The following is a 22,079-nucleotide window of genomic DNA, read 5'->3' as shown; positions in this document are numbered from 1 at the left end:
CATCGCACTCACCCCGGTCATCATGAAGTGCTTTGAGAGGCTGGTCATGGCCCACATCAAGGGGAGCATACCAGGAACACTGGACCCACTCCAATTTGCCTACCGCTCCAACAGATCCACAGAAGATGCCATGTCCATTGCTATTCACATGGCAAAAACAACAACATCACCACTCTTGTCAAGAGGGTGCAACAGAATCTCTACTTCCTAAGGTAGCTGAAGAAATTCGGCAAATACTCTCCAAATACTACCGCTGCACCATTGAGAGCATCCTGACCGGTTGCATCATGGCCTGGAACGGGAATTACTATGTCCACGAACGCAAGGCCCTCCAGCATGTTCCCACCCATCCAGGACATCTAATCGAAACGGTGCCTGAGGAAGGCCCGCAGCATCATCAAGGACCCCACACAACCAAGCCATGAGATGTTCACTCCCTTACCTTTGGGCAGACGGTATCGGAGCATGAGGTCTGATACCAACAGATTCTATCTACAAGCCATCAGACTGCTGAACACTTGAACTGGAGTGACCACCTGCTCTGATTCTCTGCACCTTAGCAGAGATGCACTTACTCATGCACACACCCACACAGACACACACATGAACGCACGCATATGCCCACACACACCAGTGGAGGCTGGTGGGAGGAGCTATTGGAGGATGGGCTAATTGAAATGCTGGTTTCCATATGTTTGATGTGTTTGATACAGTTCTATCAATTCCATTCCAGCCATTACAATGAGCCTGTCATCCTATAGCTCCTCCCACCAGCCTCCACTTACACACACATACACACACTGAGTGTACAGTTGCAACCCCCCTTTTGCCCTCAGAACAGCCCTTAATTCGTCGGAGCATGGACTCTATTAGGTGTCGGAAACGTTCCACAGGGATGCTGGCCCATGTTGGCTCCAATACTTCCCACAGTTGTGTCAAGTTGGCTGGATGTCCGTTTGGTGGTGGACCATTCTTGATACACACGGGAAACGGTTGAGCGTGAAAACCCCAGCAGCGTTGCAGTTCTTGATACACTCAAACCAGTGTGCCTTGCACCTACTACCATACCCTGTTCAATGGCACTTACAGTGCATTCGGAAAGTCTTCAGACTCCTTGACTTTTTACACATTTTGTTACGTTACAGCCTTATTCTAAAATTGATTACATTTGTTTTTCCCTCATCAATCTACACACAATACCCCATAATGACAAAGAAAAAACAGATTTTTAGAATTTTTGCAAATGTATTCAAAATAAACAACTTTTATATCACATTTACATAAGTATTCAGACCCTTTACTTAGTACTTTGTTGAAGCACCTTTGGCAGCGATACAGCCTTGAGTCTTCTTGGGTATGACACTACAAACTTGGCACACCTGTATTTGGGGAGTTTCTCCTATTCTCCTCTGCAGATCCTGTTAAGCTCTGTCAGGTTGGATGGGGAGCGTCGCTGCACAGCTATTTTCAGGTCTCTCCAGAGTTGTTAGATCGGGTTCATGTCCGGGCTCTGGCTGGGCCACTCAAGGCCATTCAGAGACTTGTCCTGAAGCCACTCCTGTGTTGTCTTGGCTGTGTGCTTAGGGTCGTTGTCCTGTTGGAAGGTGAACCTTCGCCCCCAGTCTGAGGTCCTGAGCAGGTTTTCATCAAGGATCTCTCTGTACTTTGCTCCGTTCATATTTCCTTTGATCCTGACTAGTCTCTCAGTCCCTGCCGCTGACAAACATCCCCACAGCGTGCTGCCACCACCATGCTTCACCGTAGGGTTGGTGCCAGGTTTCCTCCAGACATGACGTTTGGCATTCAGGCCAAGTAGTTCAATCTTGGTTTCATCAGACCAGAGAATCTTGTTTCTCATGATTTGAGAGTCCTTTAGGTGCCTTTTGGCAAACTCCAAGCGGGCTGTCATGTGCCTTTTACTGAGGAGTGGCTTCCATCTGGCCACTCTACCATAAAGGCCTGATTGGTGGAGTGCTGCAGAGATGGTTGTCCTTCTGGAAAGTTCTCCCATCTCCACAGAGGAACTCTGGAGCTCTGTCAGAGTGACCATCTGGTTCCTGGTAACCTCCCTGACCAAGGCCCTTCTCCCCCGATTGCGCAGTTTGGCCGGGCGGCCAGCTCTAGGAAGAGTCTTGGTGGTTCAAAACTTCTTCCATTTAAGAATGATGGAGGCCACTGTGTTCTTGGGGACCTTCAATGCTGCAGAAAGTTTTTGGTACCCTCCCCCAGATCTGTGCCTCGACACAATGCTCTACAGACAATTCCTTCGACCTCATGGCTTGGTTTTTGCTCTGACATGCACTGTCAACTGTGGGACCTTATATAGACAGGTGTGTGCCTTTCTAAATCATGTCCAATCAATTTAATTTAACACAGGTGGACTACAATCAAGTTGTAGAAACATCTCAGAGATGATCAATGGAAATAGGATGCACCTGAGCTCAATTTCGAGTCTCATAGCAAAGGGTCTGAATACTTATGTAGATAACGTATTTCTGTTTTTTATTTTTAATACATTTGCAAAAATGTCAAAAAAACTGTTTTCACTTAGTCATTATGGGGTATTGTGTGTAGATTGAGGATAATTTTTATTTATTTAATCCATTTAAGAATAAGTCAAGGGGTCTGAATACTTTCAGAATGCACTGTAAATCTTCACCCTCTGAATGGCACACATACACAATCCATGTCTCAATTGTCTCAAGGCTTAAAAATCTTTATTTAACCTGTTTCCTCCCCTTCATCTACACTGATTGAAGTGGATTTAACAGGTGATATTAATAAGGGATCATAGGTTTCACCTGGATTCACCTGGTCAGTCATGTCATGGAAAGAGCAGGTGATCCTAATGTTTTGTACACTCAGTACATTCATGCTACACAGATTATGGTTGCTAAATGACTGCACAATTTAAACACTTGCCCCCCAAACCCCACTTCCCCAAAACACATGTAAATATTGGACTATAAATTGTGCCTTCCTGTATTATACTTATGCCCCAAAAACTATAATATTCTACTGAGCCATTTACTTTATGTTCGTATTCTTATATTTTATTATTAATTATTGTTGTTACATTGTCGACAAGGACCCTGCAAGTAAACATTTCGTTGGACGGTGTATACCTTGTGTATCCCGTACATGCGCGTAATAAAACTTTAAACTTTAAAATTGAACAACACCAGACACTGGGAGAGGAATTCACCTTTCAGCAGGAAAATAATGTACAACAAGGCCAAATCTACACTGACGTTGCAAACTAAGAAGACAGTGAATGTTCCTGAGTGGCCAAGTTACATTTTTGACTTAAATCTGCTTGAAAATCTATGGCAAGAGAAATTTGCTGTCTAGTCATGATCCACAACACCTTGACAGAGCTTGAAGAATTATGAAAATAATAATGGGCAAATATTGCACAATGCAGGTGTGCAAAGCTCTTATAGACTTTCCCAAGAAGACTTCTAGCTGTAATCGCTGCCAAAGTTGTCTCTAACATGTATTGACTCAGTGAATACTTATCTAATCAAGGTATATTAGTGTTTTATTTTTCATTAATAATAAAAATATATATATATATATATTTTATGTAGATCGTTGACAGTTTTAAACGTGGATGCCAGGAAAGTGGTCATGCCTGGCTTCAAGATCATATTAGGCTCCTTTAGCTGCTTTATGTTTCTCACATGAAGATAAAAATACATTTGAAATCCTGTGGATATTTAGGACAACCCAAAAATGTAATATCCATGTCACCTAACAGGTGAGATACAAACTAGGCTACTCCTAATTGATAACAGGCTTTCATTACAACATGGTTTATATTGATTTTGAGTTAAAATGAACTCCCTCTCGCCTCCCAAATTGTGATTTCTCAATATCCTCATCTTGCTTTGCATTCACTAGTGGACTATGATGACTCGATCTGTGTGGCAGTTGTGGTTTCTGGTGGCAGTGGAAAGCAGGGACATTGGGCTTTCCCACAGGATCAGGGGAGACACTTTGAAATTGGACCAGCCTCTATCACTGATCACTTGATAAACCTGTCCAAATCAACCCCGAGACTCCCCCCACAGGTGGTTGTGACTGGGACTGTCATGTCAACTTTACACATTGACTAGTCACACAAAGGGGAGACAGAGCAGAAGAATACACTTTGAAGGACCCTAATTGAAGTACTAATCCTGTTAAGACTAATCCAAATACCAATTTCAATGAATAAGTAGATCAAATCAAATCAAATCAAATTTTATTGGCCACATGCGCCGAATACAACAGGTGCAGACATTACAGTGAAATGCTTACTTACAGCCCTTAACCAACAGTGCATTTATTTTTTAATAAAAAAGTAGTAAAATAAAACAACAAAAAAGTGTTGAGAAAAAAAGAGCAGCAGTAAAGTAAAATAACAGTAGGGAGGCTATATACAGGGGGGTACCGGTGCAGAGTCAATGTGCGGGGGCACCGGCTAGTTGAGGTAGTTGAAGTAATATGTACATGTGGGTTAAAGTGACTATGCATAAATAATTAACAGAGTAGCAGCAGCATAAAAATATGTGGTGGGGGGGCAGTGCAAATAGTCCGGGTAGCCATGATTAGCTGTTCAGGAGTCTTATGGCCTGGGGGTAGAAGCTGTTGAGAAGTCTTTTGGACCTAGACTTGGCACTCCGGTACCGCTTACCGTGCGGTAGCAGAGAGAACAGTCTATGACTAGGGTGGCTGGAGTCTTTGACAATTTTGAGGGCCTTCCTCTGACACCGCCTGGTATAGAGGTCCTGGATGGCAGGAAGCTTGGCCCCAGTAATGTACTGGGCCGTACGCACTACCCTCTGTAGTGCCTTGCGGTCGGAGGCCGAGCAGTTGCCATACCAGGCGGTGATGCAACCAGTCAGGATGCTCTCGATGGTGAAGCTGTAGAATTTTTTGAGGATCTGAGGACCCATGCCAAATCTTTTCAGTCTCCTGAGGGGGAATAGGCTTTGTCGTGCCCTCTTCACGACTGTCTTGGTGTGTTTGGACCATGATAGTTCGTTGGTGATGTGGACACCAAGGAACTTGAAGCTCTCAACCTGTTCCACTACAGCCCCGTCGATGAGAATGGGGGCGTGCTCAGTCCTCTTTTTTTTCCTGTAGTCCACAATCATCTCCTTTGTCTTGGATAAGGAAACACATCTCTTCATCACTGTGTTTGTTTGAGGAAATGTTGATACACTCATTATTTATTGTATCAACTTAACACCTCACTGATTAGTTTATATATATATATATATATATATATATATATATATATATATATATATATATATATATACACACATTTAAAAAAATAACTGAAACCAGATATGGAAATGTTGTAGTTGTTTTGCTCTCATTCTGTCAGATACATACACCGTCTCCCACACCGTTCATGTTTCCAAACTCACCGGCCACCTCTGCTATTTTGACACACACATACATACCTATCTCTGTCCCTATCTCTTTACAACCTACCAGTATCGGTATCAGCAGTGGGCTGAGGCTGGAGCCTGAGAAACAGGGGAGAGCTCAGTCCTCAGTCCCACAGATAGGGGCTGTCAACTCAGCTGTGACTCCCCTGGATGCGTTATTAACACTGTTAAACAGCCTGTGTGTGTGTGTGTTTCACTGGAAAGGTGGCAGGACGAGCCTTCCCACAGGAGTGGAGAGGGAGCTACAGTCCCACACCTCGCTCCACGGCGTGACAGGTGACTTATCACTGCTTTGATCTAGAGGGCAGATATGGGTCTGTTCTGTCACTCCACGGAGTCGTTTAGGGATTTAAGAGCAGAAACTGCATCCATTGTGGTGTTTAATACAGTTAACGTGCCACTAAGGGTCTCTCTGCTTGTGACCCAAGACAATGCTCTCCTAAATTCTGTCATCACTGCTAAAAACCCTGCTCAAGTACGTTCACACAGGCACTGAAATTGCGCGGCCTCAAAAGTGATGCATTATTCAGTGCTTCAATAACAAACCCCAAAACTGATATTTGGGAAATTAGCCTATTGTTTAATGTGACAAAATGTTATATATTTTTTTGTTTTTTTTATTTCACCTTTATTTAACCAGGTAAGCCAGTTGAGAACAAGTTCTCATTTACAACTGCGACCTGGCCAAGATAAAGCAAAGCAGTGCGATAAAAACAACAATACAAAGTCAAAAAATACAACAGAAAATATATATACAGTGTGTGCAAATGTAGCAAGTTATGGAGGTAAGGCAATAAATAGGCTATAGTGCAAAATAATTACAATTAGTATTAACACTGGAATGCTAGATGTGCAAGAGATTATGTGCAAATAGAGATACTGGGGTGCAAAAGAGCAAAATAAATAACAATATAGGGATGAGGTAGTTGGGTGGGCTAATTTCAGATGGGCTGTGTACAGGTGCAGTGATCGGTAAGGTGCTCTGACAACAGGGACCTGTGACAGAGAAAGACAGAATGCAGACACTTAGCATTAGTTCATCTCACTGGCTATAATGAACTAGCTTTGACTTACACATTTATGGAAATTATTCGTTTTTTACTGGCACTCTCCATTCTCCTTGGCCTTGGCTTGATTTGTGGGGAAAAGCTGTTTGTTTCTACCTCAAGCAACTACAGTCAGTACACACAAACACACTCACAGTCTCTAACATTTGATTCCGGCAAAATGTATAATTAAAGTCCAACAAGAGGACAATAATGGATGAAAGAGAAAGGAGAAAATTAACATTTAACCGTGCGCTGCACTAAGTTCAGAAGATTCTAATAGAGAAACCAGCTGCATCATCAAAGCAGCGATTCCACCTTTCCTAGTCACCCACCATTATAAAGAAGAGTTGACCTTGCCTTTGGCCTCTTGGCTGTCTGACAAAGCACTCCCAATGCTCTATCCTCTAAATGAAAGTAGCTGAGAGGGGAAGGGCAGCGAGGCCTTTGGAATATCAATGTGTGATGCTCTCAATTAAGATTAAAGCTTCCAATAGAAGCCTATGGAGCCGCATCCCTGAGAGATGGTTGACATCGCACCCTTGCTGACTCTGTATAAAATCATTGAGTCAAGAACCACGACTACTACTAACTACGATTACTACTATTACCTGTCCCTCCTCAAATATTAATATTGACTCATAGTCACACTTATTAGACAGACGTAAAATGTATAATTTTACTGCTGCTGGATGATAAGAATATTGAAATATGAGAAATGTTCGGATCAGCAAAATGACAAACTGGAAGGAATATATGAGGCAATCAGAATAAACCTTCAGGCACAAAAATCCCTGCAGCTAGATGGAGAGAGAGAAAGAGGGGGGTGGGTTAGGTTGTTGGGAAAGATTTTCCCAAAATGTCTCTTTGTCTCCTTGTGACAAACTGAAATAGCATAATAGTATCAGACCCGTCCTGCATAAAGGACAGCCCCACAGTCTTTATGCTAAATATTGTTGACAGAGAGGCACACTTGCAGTAGATTAAGGCCTTTAATCAATTAATATATGAATTATATGTGCTCGTTAGGAAATAAAGACCTTGGGAAAATGCATTACATGCATTTTTTCCCCCCACCAAAAACATTTAATCAACATCATCCACACATCATTGTATTACACTAATCCTATCTCATGTGCAGCTACACCACACTGTATTCCACTACTGCTTACTGTAAGTAATAGAGCATAGGATGATTATGGCTACAGTGTAAGAAATGAGAATAAAATGGAGACCAGCATGAAAACCTCCCCCGATAAACAGAATTCCACATCAAGCGCCAACTCTGCAGTTAACTGAATCAATGCAATTCCAGTTGTGCTGATCTTGCAGTCTGTGCCCCTTCCCCCACTCCTGTGCACCCCTCTCCCTACGCAGGTCTACCCATCGTAACACATTAGCAGCGGTAGCCATCACACAATCAAGACAAGCTACTGTATGAGATGTCAGCCCAATTTGTTTTCTTCTTCCAGCAACATCACATTAGCTGGGTGGATGTACCCTTGAGCTAAATCCAAGTTCACACACAGAGACAGTGTGGTGTTGGGCAGAAACTGGCTGCATTGTCAGCATTATTGAGACAGCTGCAGACATGTAACCAGCAGACTGACATGTAGAAAATGCTTAATGGTTAGAAATGGTTGTTTTTGGAGCTCCTCTAACATAATACAACTTAGGGTTATAGCAAGGTTTATACTGTATACTGTATAAAAGGAAAATAAAACCACAGACAATTTGGGTCCTGATTCGATTCATGCAATGAGTGCACCAGATCACTCAAGAATTGGTCACATTTCAGTATTATCTCATGCTTCTCAACCAAGCCCATACTCTTCTGAACCACGTATATAGGACCCCAGGATCAGCAGCTTTATCTGCACCACTTGTTATTATGAAAGACAAATGTTACTGAGAGGCCAGTCAATAGTTCAATTATCCAAGGTCCATCTCAGTTAATTAAACAAATAATTGACATCTAAAGGAGTAATGATAGCAATCCCATTACCGATGAATCCATCCGATACGGCACACCCACTACTTGACCCCACTGTGGATTGACTGGCCTCAGTAGCAGGGTTAGAGTTTATCCCCTGTTAACTGGACTCTCTACTTTCTCAGTGACAGCCTGTTGCCTTAACTAGCCTAGGCCTGTGTCTATGACTGCGATTACACAGGCAGCCCAATTCTGATTTTTTTGTCCAATTATTGGCAAAATATCTGATCTGATTGGTCAAAAAACCAATTAGTGGCAAAAGATCAGAATTGGGCTGCCTGTGTAAACACAGCCATAGACACAGGCCTAGGCTAGTTAAGGCAACAAAAATATAAAAGCAATTATTGTAGTTCTCTGACTTTGTTATTTCACATAACTGGTGACAGAATATCACACCTCTTCTATGAAACCCCTTTATTTTTATTTTATTTTGTCATTTAGCAAAAACTCTTATCCTGGAGCAATTAGGGTTAAGTGCCTTGCTCAAGGGCACATCGACAGATTTTTCACCTAGTTGGCTCGGGGATTAGAACCAGCGACCTTTCGGTTACTGGCACAACGCTCTTAACCACTAAGCTACCTGCCGCCCATTATGTTGATATGTCCATTTCAATCCACTCTCTTCTCAATCCTTTTATCCATGCACTACTCACCATGCCTCGGACTGTGTATGGCTATATCGCACCAACCTTTGGACTTCACCACCACTCACCTTAATAGCTCAGTCTGACTGGTCATTTAAAAGCCAGCTGAAACAGACAGATGGGTAATGGATTGCATGGCAGATCAATGCCTGGATCAATGGAAAGCATGCATCAATACATGGATAGAGAGCTGCTGAAATAGACACCACAGTGGGTGTCACGCGGAACACACAGAATACACTGTTCATTTGCCTTGGCAAAAATAGTTGTCTATTTGTCATTATAAACTGGGTGGTTCGAGCCCTGAATGCTGATTGGCTGACAGCCGTGGTATATCAGACCACGGGTATGACAAAATATTTATATTTACTGCTCTAATTACGTTGGTAACCAGTTTATAATAGCAATAAGGCACCTCTGGGGTTTGTGGTATATGGCCAATATACCACGGCTAAGGGCTGTATCCAGGCACTCCGTGTTGCGTCATACCTAAGAACAGCCCTTAGCCGTGGTATATTGGCCATATACCACACCTCCTCATGCCTTATTGCTTAATTATAAAATAAGAGTATTTGACTGTATTGTGTGTGTGTGTGTGTGCGTGCGTGTGTGTGCATGTGTGTGTTTGTGGTAAGGACTAACTGAATCATCAGGTGTTTCCTTGCCTACCAGAGTGATCATGTATCCTGGTCTCACTGAGAGATGGAGGTTATCGCGAAGCCGGGAACTGGACTGCAGATACAGTATCTGGGAGTGGGGGTGGGGGGTTGAAAGGAATGTAACCTACTATTGCAAAACAAAAAGGTTGTAGTAGGACAAGGAAAGGGAAGCCATATCTCGTCTGCCGGTCATAAACAACACAAGTAGTTTGTTGAATGATTTCTTGGGAACAGGCAGGGCATGCTTAAATACTGTTCTAGTTCTTCTTTGTTATAATAAAGCGTGCTGACCCAGTGAGTGTACTACGCTAACTGACTCATGTCTCCTTGTGCAAGGACTTGTCTGTGGGTGGGATACCATGGAATGACCACAAGTGTGTGACTCGGGTTGGGTCCAGGTGCTGTTGACTCATCATTACTGTGACTGTGTGATATCATATGACAAGTGTTAGAGGTCTACAACACGGTTGTTCCCTGTCTGACGTCAGCAAGTGTGTATCTGCAGAACCGGAGCCAGCACTTCCACGACAGCAAGGACAACGGCAACATAACAACAGTTGCCACTGAGGGCATTCTCCTGATACTTACCCATTACAAATAAAAATTGTAAATGTTGTAAGTTTGAAAATATGTAAAGTATAGGCCTGTACATAGTTTTCATATTCACTTTTCTAATAAGCATCACTATTAATGAGGCCTGACCAATCTGACAAACCAAACATGTGTCCCAACACTACAACTGTTTCACATGGGCTCTTACTATAAATCATTGGTGAATAGCTGGTTAAAGGGTGGTGCAGGGGAGCAGCTGGACTTGTCTAAATATAGCAGTCATGCTGTTGTTGGACAGTGTGTAAATGCAGAGCATGCAGTTAGCATAGAGAGTCTATCAACAATACCCTCCGCCTGAGTCATCAGCATTTGAAGGCAAGGAAGTAACAGAATTTCGTGCATCTGAACCATAATACATGCCACTCTATCTTACTCACCTACCCAAACAACCACAGAACAACAGCATTAAACCTGACTACATGCTTTAGACTCACTATATTTTCCAATGACTTGAACATTTATTATCTACGTTTTGTAGCCCGAGGCAGAACACTCCCTCTCCAGTGCAGTGACTACTCCTGCATCCCTTCATGGAAAACAAAGCAGAGATTATAAACAGGATTAATCATGACAGGGGACACTTAAACAAAGCAGGATTCAGCCAACTGAGCAGGTATTATCAGTGTTTATATGTCAGGGTGTTTTAACAGTTAGTAGCCTTCTGAAATTAAATGCTTAGACCAGAGAGAAGTGTGTGTGTGTGTGTAGAGAGATAATTGGTTAAACATGCAGTAAAAATAAAGATGAAATTCAGTGGCAATTTCAAAAGACAGAATGATGATGCCTGTGGGAATGGCCATTTCTCACAGTCCAACCAACTAGGTCAAGAGCTAACCTCATCAAAAGTGTTCAGAGTAATTGAGAGGTTTACTTTAGGCATCAGGAAAGCCATTTAAATCTGTCACATTAATTAAACACTAGGCAAATCAGAAATTTGTGGCGACCAGAAACTGCCTTAACATTTGTTGGCATTATAAACCCTACATTTTAAACTAGTATTAAAACACTTTTAGTAAAACTGCACAGAGGATGAGTGTGCTTACCTCGCTTTGTGTGCTCTTCAAATCACCCTCTAATGAATGTCATTGCAAATGTGTGACTTAGGCTACAGATAGGAGTCAATACCTCAGCACCCAGGCACCAAGGGAGCCAATACAAATCCACAGGGTGATGGATACAAATCCAATAATCAATGGGGGGGGGGCTGTTACTGTCGGTCTCACCCCCGTCTATGCTGTTCAATAAGGGATCAGTGTGGGGGGGGACATGGTGTGGTTGGTACAGAGATACTTGACAAAAGTAAAGGGCAAGTGCCCCTTGCCAAATACTTTTCTCGCAAGATTTCCTGTGTGAACTTACATTGTTGATGTTATAGGTGAGCGGAATTCCCCAGCACGTGCATACACGCGCATGTGCACACACACACACCTGATCTGAGCTATAAAACAACAATTGAAAAACTGTGACCTATCGGCCAAAAAAAGGTTAATGCACAAAGTATTAGTATGACTGGCATGCATGGTTATAGATAGAATAAAGTGATTATACAGATGTTGCTCTAAAAAAAGACAAGCACAAGGTTAATTATCTTTATATAATTTTTGATTCAAGGTAATACACAATGGCATTCTCTTAGTTACTAATCTAATTACATTTTAATTCAATATGTGTCGGGACTCGTGACACAATGTTACACCTTTTGTCAGCCACTTTGACAGCCAAGATTACTTTACCCAGCATGCTTTTGGTTTAGGAAATATTCTGCCCTCCTGGGATTACAGAAATGACCTGAAAAGGACGTCAAAGGACTCTAATTGTGTACATTGTCTTTTATCTGAGAATCACAAAATCTGGCAATTTATGAACAAGCTAAAATCAAATTCAAGATCAAATGATTGTGTACAGAATGCAGTGTTTTTCTCCATAGGAATAAATGACTACAGTATGAATAGAGCTAGCTGGTCATTCTGAAAATGCATGTATCAAGCCTCCCATGGATTTTAGAAAATGGACTGTGGTGGTAAACAGACGATATGAAATGGTTAAGTCCTCGAGTCTCAAAGGAATTGGAGACCTACACAATAGACCACACCATATGCCATGTTGATATAACCAAGGCTACATCTCTCTCTGGTGGCAGACACATGGTACTGTTGATTCAATGAATCATTAGGAAGATCCCTTTACCCCCATACAGTACCTGTTTCAGACAGCATTCAGCATTAGTTTTAGTCATTAGTAATTTAGTAATTATAGTAGATCATTATAGTCATTCATAATGAATGCTTTGATTGAACATGGTAGAACTTTTACAAGAGACAGTCACAACTGTAAATAAACTTGTTTTCAGTACCTAAATTGCACATCAAGAGCCAGTTTAAACCCTACTGATAATCTCAATCTTTGCATGCCTTTCTTTCCTGTCAAAATAGTTAGCACAACCTAATAATGTAAAACCACTAGTTGTGTCCAAAAGCATCTACCCCAAGTTGTGCCATGTACTGTTGGAAACAAATAAAATATTTTAATAGCAGAAGCCTTTCAGTGTCTGAAAATAGGATATACTTGCAATTGAAAACAAGTTTGTCAATTATACACTAAATTATATAAATTTCATTAATAGTGTTGTGTGTAGCAGGATCTGCACAAACAGGAGGTTGGTGGCACCTTAATTGGGGAGGACGGGCTTGTGGTAATGACTGGAGAGGAATTAGTGGAATGGTATCAAATACATCAAACACATGGTTTCCAGGTGTTTGATGCCATTCCAACTACTCCGTTCCGGCCAATATGAGCCGTTCTCCCCTTAGCAGCCTCCTGTGACACACACTATTTACAAATGAGTAAAAACCTAATAGAAAAAGAGTGCAATGGTATGGAACCCCTGCTGCTTCTTTCATTACAAACACACTGGTTGTCTTAGGCTGCGTTTATACAGGCAGCCCAATTCTGATATTTTTTCACTAATTGGTCTTTTGACCAATCAGATCAGCTCTGAAAAAGACCTGATGTGAAAAGACCTGATGTGATTGGTCAAGACCAATTAGTGGAAAAAATATCAGAATTGGGCTACCTGTGTAGACACAGCCTTACAGCACTTAATTATAATCTAATTTTACCTCACAATACAACCAGTGCATTTACTCACAGATCAATTCCCTTAGGTTGCCCTATTTGCATAAATGAATACAGTGGGTTCTAATATGCTGCCATGTGGGGATATACAAGTCTGAAAGAGAGTTGGTAAAATGCCTGCCTTATTTTGGGAACATAAATTAAGCCTGCTGGCTTCTGATAATGTCATTAAAATAAATAAAAAACATTTGTTGCTGTTAATGTATTTTTCATTGTTATTACTTCAATAATATGGTCATATTTTATGGAGATTATAATTATGAGGCAGTGGGCCTAAAGTGATCATGTTAGCTACAGTTCACACAATAATGAACCACCACTACCTCTGGCCTTCAGCAGGGGTGTTATCATACTTGTAGGTAACTGTACACCATCCAATGTATTCCTTTTGTAAAATTGAATGAACTATATCAAAAGTATCTACAAATAAATATGTTTTATACAAATGTGGTATACAATGGGACATTACAATCAATAAACTGGTTTATAGTGAAGTCTGATACCTAACTTCAGACTGTAAACTTGGGACAAAGTTTAATCCATACTACCCGTCACTGTGTCCCTCCCGTCTGGGTTAATATTTCTAACACAAAACTCTGAGTAACACATTTATGACAAGGGCATTTTTCAAAGGAGCCAAGACATTGGCTTGATCATCGAAGGACCTTTGTGCTCAGATGAGAGAAAAACAACATTTTCTTGCCAAACCCAGATGACGCTCTGAACTATAGCAGTATAGTACAAGGCCTTACATATGATGTCATATGAGATAACTTACACATACCGGAAATACATTAGTGTAATGCATATATTGTTGTTGTATTACTGTATTTGTGCTGCGACTCAGCTTCCCTTGACATATTCTCTGAAAATATTTGCTAGATGAATGTCTACCAAATGTTTTGCTTTACAGAGTGCAGAGTGAAGAGAGATTATTTCCCTTGCAAAGTGGCCCACAAATACCCAGCTGTTAAACTGAGGCCAGTGGCACAATGACTAATAACTATTATATACCAATCATTCAATAAAATAACAATATAAACACAATATTCTTATGAATGAGATTCAAAGAGCTTTTGCCCTCAACATTATCATTCACAAAAAAAGAAATATATTCATAGTGATCACGTCCCATAATACAATGATCAGTAGCTTTAAGCATTGGGCTTCAGGATACACGGTCACTGGTTCGAAGTACTCATTGTGAGGTTGGGAGAGAGTGTAAATGTAATAAGAAAAGTGATAGATGAAAATTGATATTATACATAAAGTACTCCTTTATTTTAAGTGTCAGCAATAAAGTACATCAATTGATATCATAAAACGTAACTGCTTTCTCAGTACTCAGATTAAGTTAGACTGCATGTTAGAATGCATTATAATTAAGTTTTAGTTACAGCAGACAAAATGTCTCGCTTAAAATGTTCATAAAATATCAAATTATGAATTGCACTTAAAATATTTCTCAAATAAATCTTTGGACAATCTTATTGTTTCAATATAATATTTTTCATCAAAGCTATATATAGATTGTGTCTTACTGCACAATGTCTAGGCTTAAAAACATTCCATTTGGTGGCAAATTACATATCCATGGCTATTCTCTTGCCATTTGACGTCAGTTTCTAAAGTAGAAATGTTCAAACAGGGGTCAAACGGACAGATTCACAATATTACATTTACATTTTAGTCATTTAGCAGACGCTCTTATCCAGAGCGACTTACAGGAGCAATTAGGGTTAAGTGCCTTGCTCAAGGGCACATTTACGTCATTTAGCAGACGCTCTTATCCAGAGCGACTACAAATTGGTGCATTCACCCTATAGCCAGTGGGATAACCACTTTACAATTATACTTTTTTTTTCTTTTTTTGGGGGGGGAGGGGTAGAAGGATTACTTTATCCTATCCCAGGTGTTCCTTAAAGAGGTGGGGTTTCAAATGTCTCCGGAAGGTGGTGAGAAAGAAGGCTGCATCACAACACAGAAACAGTGACACACACTTGACATTCTAAACACTAATATTTCATATTGCTCTTTAAACCCATTTGTTTCAAGTAGTGTATACCTACGAAACACAGAACCCTTTCTACAACACCCTGCAGCGATGTAGGTCCCGTTAGTGTAAACATCTGGCCCTTGGCCATGTGCCCATGCCCACACTGTCCATCAGCAGGCCAGGGTTATGCCCCTGCCTCTGCCCTTGTCCCCACTCTTTCTGGGCCTTGCATGCTCTGTGCAGCCCGGGCCCCAGGGCCATGTTGGTGAGGTCCACCAGCTCACGGCGGTGGGACAGCATGGTCACCATGTGCTCCAGCTTGGAGCGGATGGTGGAGTAGTGATACTGACGCTCTTTGGTCAGCTTGCGGAAGCACTCCCTCAGGTTCCCATCGGGGGGTGCGGTACAGTGACGGATTGCAGGGCGACGGTCCACCCCATGGGGGGCGAAGTGCAGCCTGGGGGAGGTAGAGACAGAATCTGAGGAGGAGGCAGCTTCACTCTGGATGTTGTTGGTCTGGGTAGTGGTGGTGGTAATGGGAGTAACTGTAGCCTTGTTGGGGGAGAGGCGGTTAGTGTACTGAGTCAGATCGGTCTGCACTCCACTGTCCACCGCAAGGCAGCTGGTCTGGGTGGAGACATGGCAGCAGGTAGGGATGGGGGGTGTGACCAGCACATCCACTGCGACAGTGGCAGGATCACCTGTGGGCAGGCCCTGGGCAGCACTTCCAGACAGAATCTCGTGCATGTGTTGCTGCTCCATCCAGTCTTCCTCTATGGTGGAGGAGGCCGACACCAGGCTGCTCTTCCCAGTCTCCTCTCTGGGGGGCGGCACTGCCACAGCCTGGGCCTGGCTGGGTGTGCTGGCCAGACAGACAGGCTCGACTGGGGGTCTCTCTTTGGCCGGCTGAGGGGATGAGGTGACAGGGTGTTTGATGAGCAGGTGGTCGTAGATGCCACTGTTTCGGGCACTGGCTGGGCCCCTGGTAATAACAGGCATGGACTGGGCGTACAGAATGCGGAACTCCTCATCAAAGTTCTCAGTGATCTGGCCAGACAGCTCAATCATGTTGCTGCTGTTTAGTTTCCCATCAGTCCAATTGAACCTAAGAATGTAAGCAAAGGGCTTTACAGTTGTATACCGCATATCATATTATTATTATTATTATTATTATTATATTATCAGTCAAATAAGGATGGCAAAGTCACTTACAGTAGCTAGGTTCATACAAGGGGAATGTATTGAGTGTTTTATTGCTTTTTGCTCGGGGGTCTTGTAAAAAAAAAAACAGGGACATTTTTCAATGCTATACTGTCTGTAATACTGTGGTAGTAAAGCAGGAAGTCTTTACCTGTAGGAGCCTGTAGCCACTCTGTTCCCATCAATCAACATGAACCGTTCATGAACCTTCCCAGTAATCTTGGCCCCTGACCTCATGAAGTATGTACCACCAGTTATGGTCCGCACTCGCATTTGCTTTGATGAAGAATGAAACAAAAACAGTATGAAATACAAGCCAGTCACTGGTCACTTATAAAATCCACTTTTTATCCAGAATGATCACGCTACTAAATCAGTAATAAAATATTGGCTTATCGGAGATAGGACATGACACAAAGGTGGAGTCATCACAACCACATACCCTAAGTTCGTCCAGGCGCACATTGATGTTGTTGCACATTTTGAGGAATGCGGGCACACAGGAGTGGTCCAGCAGGATGTAGACTGGAACTCTGCGCCGCGTGCACGCCTCCTGAAGATCCTTAAAGATGTCCAGGTCTGTCAGAGAGTCTGTCACTATGGCGATCACCTGTAATGGTAAATCAATCATTGGTTAGTCAAAGCATCATTGATATAGGCCCAGTTTACAATTTAAAAGAGGCTGCTCTTCTGCCTTACTATTTGTGAGGCAGGGTCACTCTAAACGGGCTCTTATGCATGCTTGTGCCCACAAACCAGGTCTTAATCAAACATTAAGGAGAAAACACTGAGCCGGCTCCTCTATTGGCCACACTCTCTCAGTCATGTGTATTTAGATTAGCCTCCCTCGCAGTCAACTGTGGTCTGTTGCCATGACAGGGACAATCAGGCTCAATGTGGGGTGATTTAATATTTCCTGCCTATGTCTGACATCTTCTTCAGCAGCAGGCTAGAAATTATTTGCATTGATGTTAGGTTTCCTTGATAAAACAGTATTTTCTAGTGCCCTCTCAAGGATAATAACTCAATAGCTTACAGATCAAGAGCCATTTGGGGCATTTCCTAAATTGTTAATCTCAGACGGATACTGAGCAACTATAAGGCCAAAGGTGAAGCATTAAGAAAAGTGCACACCAACACTATTCCATGTGAAAAGCATGTTCAGACACATTCATTAATGTACTATTACTGTAGGCGCTCCTCTGAACCAGCCTTGGAGTTGAGTCTTTTCCTCATTCTCTCCCATTCTGGAACGCTAACTCATGAGTATGGTAAGGAAACTGCATTAAACTGACAGTTCCCAACATGTCCAGAAATGTGTTGAGTTTGAACATGTGACTAACAGGTGTCTTTCTTTCCCCTGACCTTTCAAGTATCTAGTGCTCCTCAAATTGGGTGATAGACTATTCATCTGTGAATTATAAGAAAATGCAACAATGCTTTAAATATTAGTATTGAGAAGAGCATCAAACAGTATAAAGGTTAATCCAGACTTCACAAAGATGTACAGTGCATTCTGCAAGTATTCAGACCGCTTCCCCTTTTCCACATTTTGTTACTGCCTTATTCTAAAATGGATTAAATATTTTTTCCCCCCTCAATCTACACACAATACCCCATAATGACGAAGTGAAAAGATGGCCACTCTTCCTAGAGCTGGCCGCCCGGCCAAACTGAGCAATCGGGGAAGAAAGACCTTGGTCAGGGAGGTGACCAAGAATCCGATGGTCACTCTGACAGAGCTCTAGAGTTCCTCTGTGGAAATGGGAGAACCTTCCAGAAGGACAACCATCTCTGCAGCACTCCACCAATCAGGCCTTTACAGTGCCGTCGGAAAGTATTCAGACCCTTTGACTTTTTCCACATTTTCTCATCAATCTACACACAATACCCCATAATAACAAAGCAAAAACAGGTTGATGTAATTTTTTACAAATGTATTAAAAATAAAAAACAGAAATACCTTATTTATTTTATAAATACCTTAGTATTCAGACCCTTTGCTATGACTCAAAATTGAGCTCCGATGCATCCTGTTTCCATTGATCATCCTTGAGATGTTTCTACAACTTGATTGGAGTCCACCTGTGTTAAATTCAATTGATTGGACATGATTTGGAAAGGCACACACCTGTCTATATAAGGTCCCACAGTTGACAGTGCATGTCAGAGCAAAAACCAAGCCATGAGGTCGAAGGAATTGTCCGTAGAGCTCCGAGACAGGATTGTGTCGAGCCACAGATCTGGGGAAGGGTACCAAAACATTTCTGCAGCATTGAAGATCCCCAAGAACACAGTGGCCTCCATCATTCTTAAAATGGAAGTCGTTTGGAACCACCAAGACTCTTCCTAGAGCTGGCCGCCCAGCCAAACTGAGCAATCGGGGGAGAAGGGCCTTGGTCAGGGAGGTGAACAAGAACCCGATGGTCACTGACAGATCTCTAGAGTTCCTCTGTGGAGATGGGAGAACCTTCCAGAAGGACAACAATCTCTGCAGCACTCCACCAATCAGGCCTTTATGGTAGCGTGGCCAGACGGAAGCCACTCCTCAGTAAAAGGCACATGACAGCCCGCTTGGAGTTTGCCAAAAGGCACCTAAATGACTCTCAGATCATGAGAAACCAAGATGATGAAACCAAGATTGAACTCTTTGGTCTGAATGCCAAGTGTCACGTCTGGAGGAAACCTGGCACCATCCCTACGGTGAAGCGTGGTGGTGGCAGCATCATGCTGTGGGGATGTTTTTCAGCAGCAGGGACTGGGAGACTAATCAGGATTGAGGGAAAGATGAACGGAGCAAAGTACAGAGAGATCCTTGATGAAAACCTGCTGCAGAGCGCTCAGGACCTCAGACTGGGGCGAAGGTTCACCTTCCAACAGGACAACGTCCCTAAGCACACAGCCAAGACAGCGCAGGAGTGGCTTCGGGACAAGTCTCTGAATGTCCTTGAGTGGCCCAGCCAGAGCCCGGACTTGAACCTGATCGAACATCTCTGGAGAGACCTGAAAATAGCTGTGCAGCATCGCTCCCCATCCAACTTGACAGAGCTTGAGAGGATCTGTAGGGAAGAATGGGAGAAACTCCCCAAATACAGGTGTGCCAAGCTTGTAGTGTCATACCCAAGAAGACTTGAGGCTCTAATCGCTGCCAAAGGTGCTTCAACAAAGTACTAAGTAAAGGGTCTGAATACTTATGTAAATGTGATTATTTTTTTTATAAATTTCAAAAAATGTATAAAAACCTGTTTTTGCTTTGTCGTTATGGGGTATTGTGTGTAGATTGATGAGGGGAAAAAACAATTTCATCAATTTTAGAATAAGGCTGTAACATAACAAAATGTGTAAAAAGTCAAGGGGTCTGAATACTTTCCGAATGCACTGTATATAGGCCTAGTATACCAGTCAATCAGTGAGTGAGTGGATGCTTTGAATGATCACGTTTGAGTAAACAGACAAACCCAGGGTCAGGAGCCGATTGACTGACTAACTAAAATCAAACAATCTATACGTGGCTGGTATGGTTTGAATTTTACATCGGAGGTGTACAAAATTTTGTAAAATATAAAATTGAGTAAAATACAAAATGTGTCTTTCCATAGGCTTTAGGCCTAGTCCTGAAACAATCTGTATCAATAAAAAAAAAAAAAAAAAACAACATAAAACACTGTAGTCTACAGGTAGGCGACTAACCTCAACCATTTACTTGATTTTAGTCGGCCAACCTTGGTGACCATTTTAGTGTTTTGTTAATGTATTACCTCCTTGGCACTTTGAATCATTTTTCTCGCAGCTTCCTTGCAACTATAGATGCATTCTCCATAACTGGGTTGGAAGTGGGCGACAGCACGAGTGACTCCTCGGTAAGAGCCCGATGTAAAGGCGGGCCAGCCGATTTCCAACAGCGGTGGCTCCACGTCCGAGACCTCGGGGAAGTAAGTTACAGAGGAGCAGTCCATGGAGCTGTTTACAGACTGTTCAAAATTCACGTCCTCTGCGTGGAGGGACACACAGCGTGGAACCACTGCAGCACTGCCAATGCGTCTGATCTCGTCATCGGAGAGAAAGTTCGGAATTCTCTCTTTTCTTAGAAATCCCAAAAAAGAATCAACTCCACCTGAAATAAGTTCCTCTAACGCCAGTCGGTGCCTTTCGTTGTACAACTCCTTTACATTCAAATCATTTCCCTGCCGTCTTGACGGCCACCTTACAGGTGAATCTTCCAAACATTGCGATAGAGCCATAACGTTAGGTAGACTATTTAGAGTCGACAGTAACCATTCAATTCAGTAGCCCTCCGATACGCGTGATATAATGTAGCCTTGCCAGAAGAAGCACATTTGTATTTTGTGATTCACTCAGTTCCAGCCCATCCGTAGTCGGCATTGGCTACTCGAAGGTTGTCGAACCAGAATATTGTACACAAGCCTGCGCTTTAGACCTGTCACTCTGCTATAAGCGCTCGCTCATTGGCCAGCAGTTTGAATTTGGAGGCAAACAAACCCTATCCAGTATCCACTCTCAAGTAACGACCTCAAATGCCCGGACTAGCCTATTGTAGGCCTACTGTACATTTTGACACTACGAAGAATCAAGGAAGGCCTATAGGTAGGCCTGCCCTAAAGTAGGCTATATCATATGATGATAAAACTAAGCACAAGACTAATCGTCTGACCTGTGACATTTACGTCCCTAATATTTAAATGTTTTACCACAAGTCTATATCCAAGGAGTAAGACCATGAACTTCTAATCTAGTCTAATTGGCTGATTTATCATGACATTGATTCCTAATATTAAAAAATAACACCAGCCCAGCATGTGTTTTAAAGTGATTGATAAGGTCCATGTATTCCTGAATTGAATTCAAAAGATGACACATATTGTTGTTGGCAATCAAAATAATAATTATCTCCTGGAAATGCAAATGATGGACTCAATGTCCCCATATTGCCACATATGGTGCATTCTTTTTACGCAGACGTACTGTATAACCAACCAAGGAGTAAGAGCCTTTGGTATACCTTATTTGTTTAATGGACCAGTGAAGCTAGCTAGCTATGACCTCAGATGGATTGTCCCTCTGTGAATCTGGAGTCAGTAAAGCTGGAAAATGTAAATAGAAATAGGATATGGCGCGTCGGCACGACATATTTGTGGCATGAGCTATCCACCCCTTTACGCGCACTATTCATTACGCTGAGCAGGCCTTGTTGATATTCAGGGACAATCTCTCACTCTCCAACGTTCCTGTGACGAGACGCCAAAACATGCGTTAAATTGGCAAACCAGAGTTACCTAATTATTATGTAGCCTATAGGTTTTCATTAGGCTAGACTGTTTTCATTATGTGG

The 22,079-nt window shown here is 42.3% G+C and overlaps 1 protein-coding gene across 1 annotated transcript; it reads right to left on the bottom strand.

Moving 5' to 3' along the window:
• Positions 1–15,420: 15,420 nt before the first annotated feature.
• On the bottom strand, positions 15,421–21,322 carry fam83d (family with sequence similarity 83 member D). The gene is made up of 4 exons (XM_041887758.1): positions 20,488–21,322; positions 17,172–17,339; positions 16,881–17,005; positions 15,421–16,634 (listed from the first exon to the last, which is right to left on the bottom strand). The coding sequence occupies exons 1-4, from the start codon at positions 20,968–20,970 to the stop codon at positions 15,650–15,652; spliced, it is 1,761 nt and encodes a 586-aa protein (XP_041743692.1). The 5' UTR covers positions 20,971–21,322; the 3' UTR covers positions 15,421–15,649.
• Positions 21,323–22,079: the final 757 nt, after the last annotated feature.

This window comes from Coregonus clupeaformis, chromosome 10 (genome assembly GCF_020615455.1).
Source record: "Coregonus clupeaformis isolate EN_2021a chromosome 10, ASM2061545v1, whole genome shotgun sequence".
NCBI lineage: Eukaryota > Metazoa > Chordata > Actinopteri > Salmoniformes > Salmonidae > Coregonus > Coregonus clupeaformis.
This window is presented reverse-complemented; position numbering and strand designations above follow the sequence as displayed.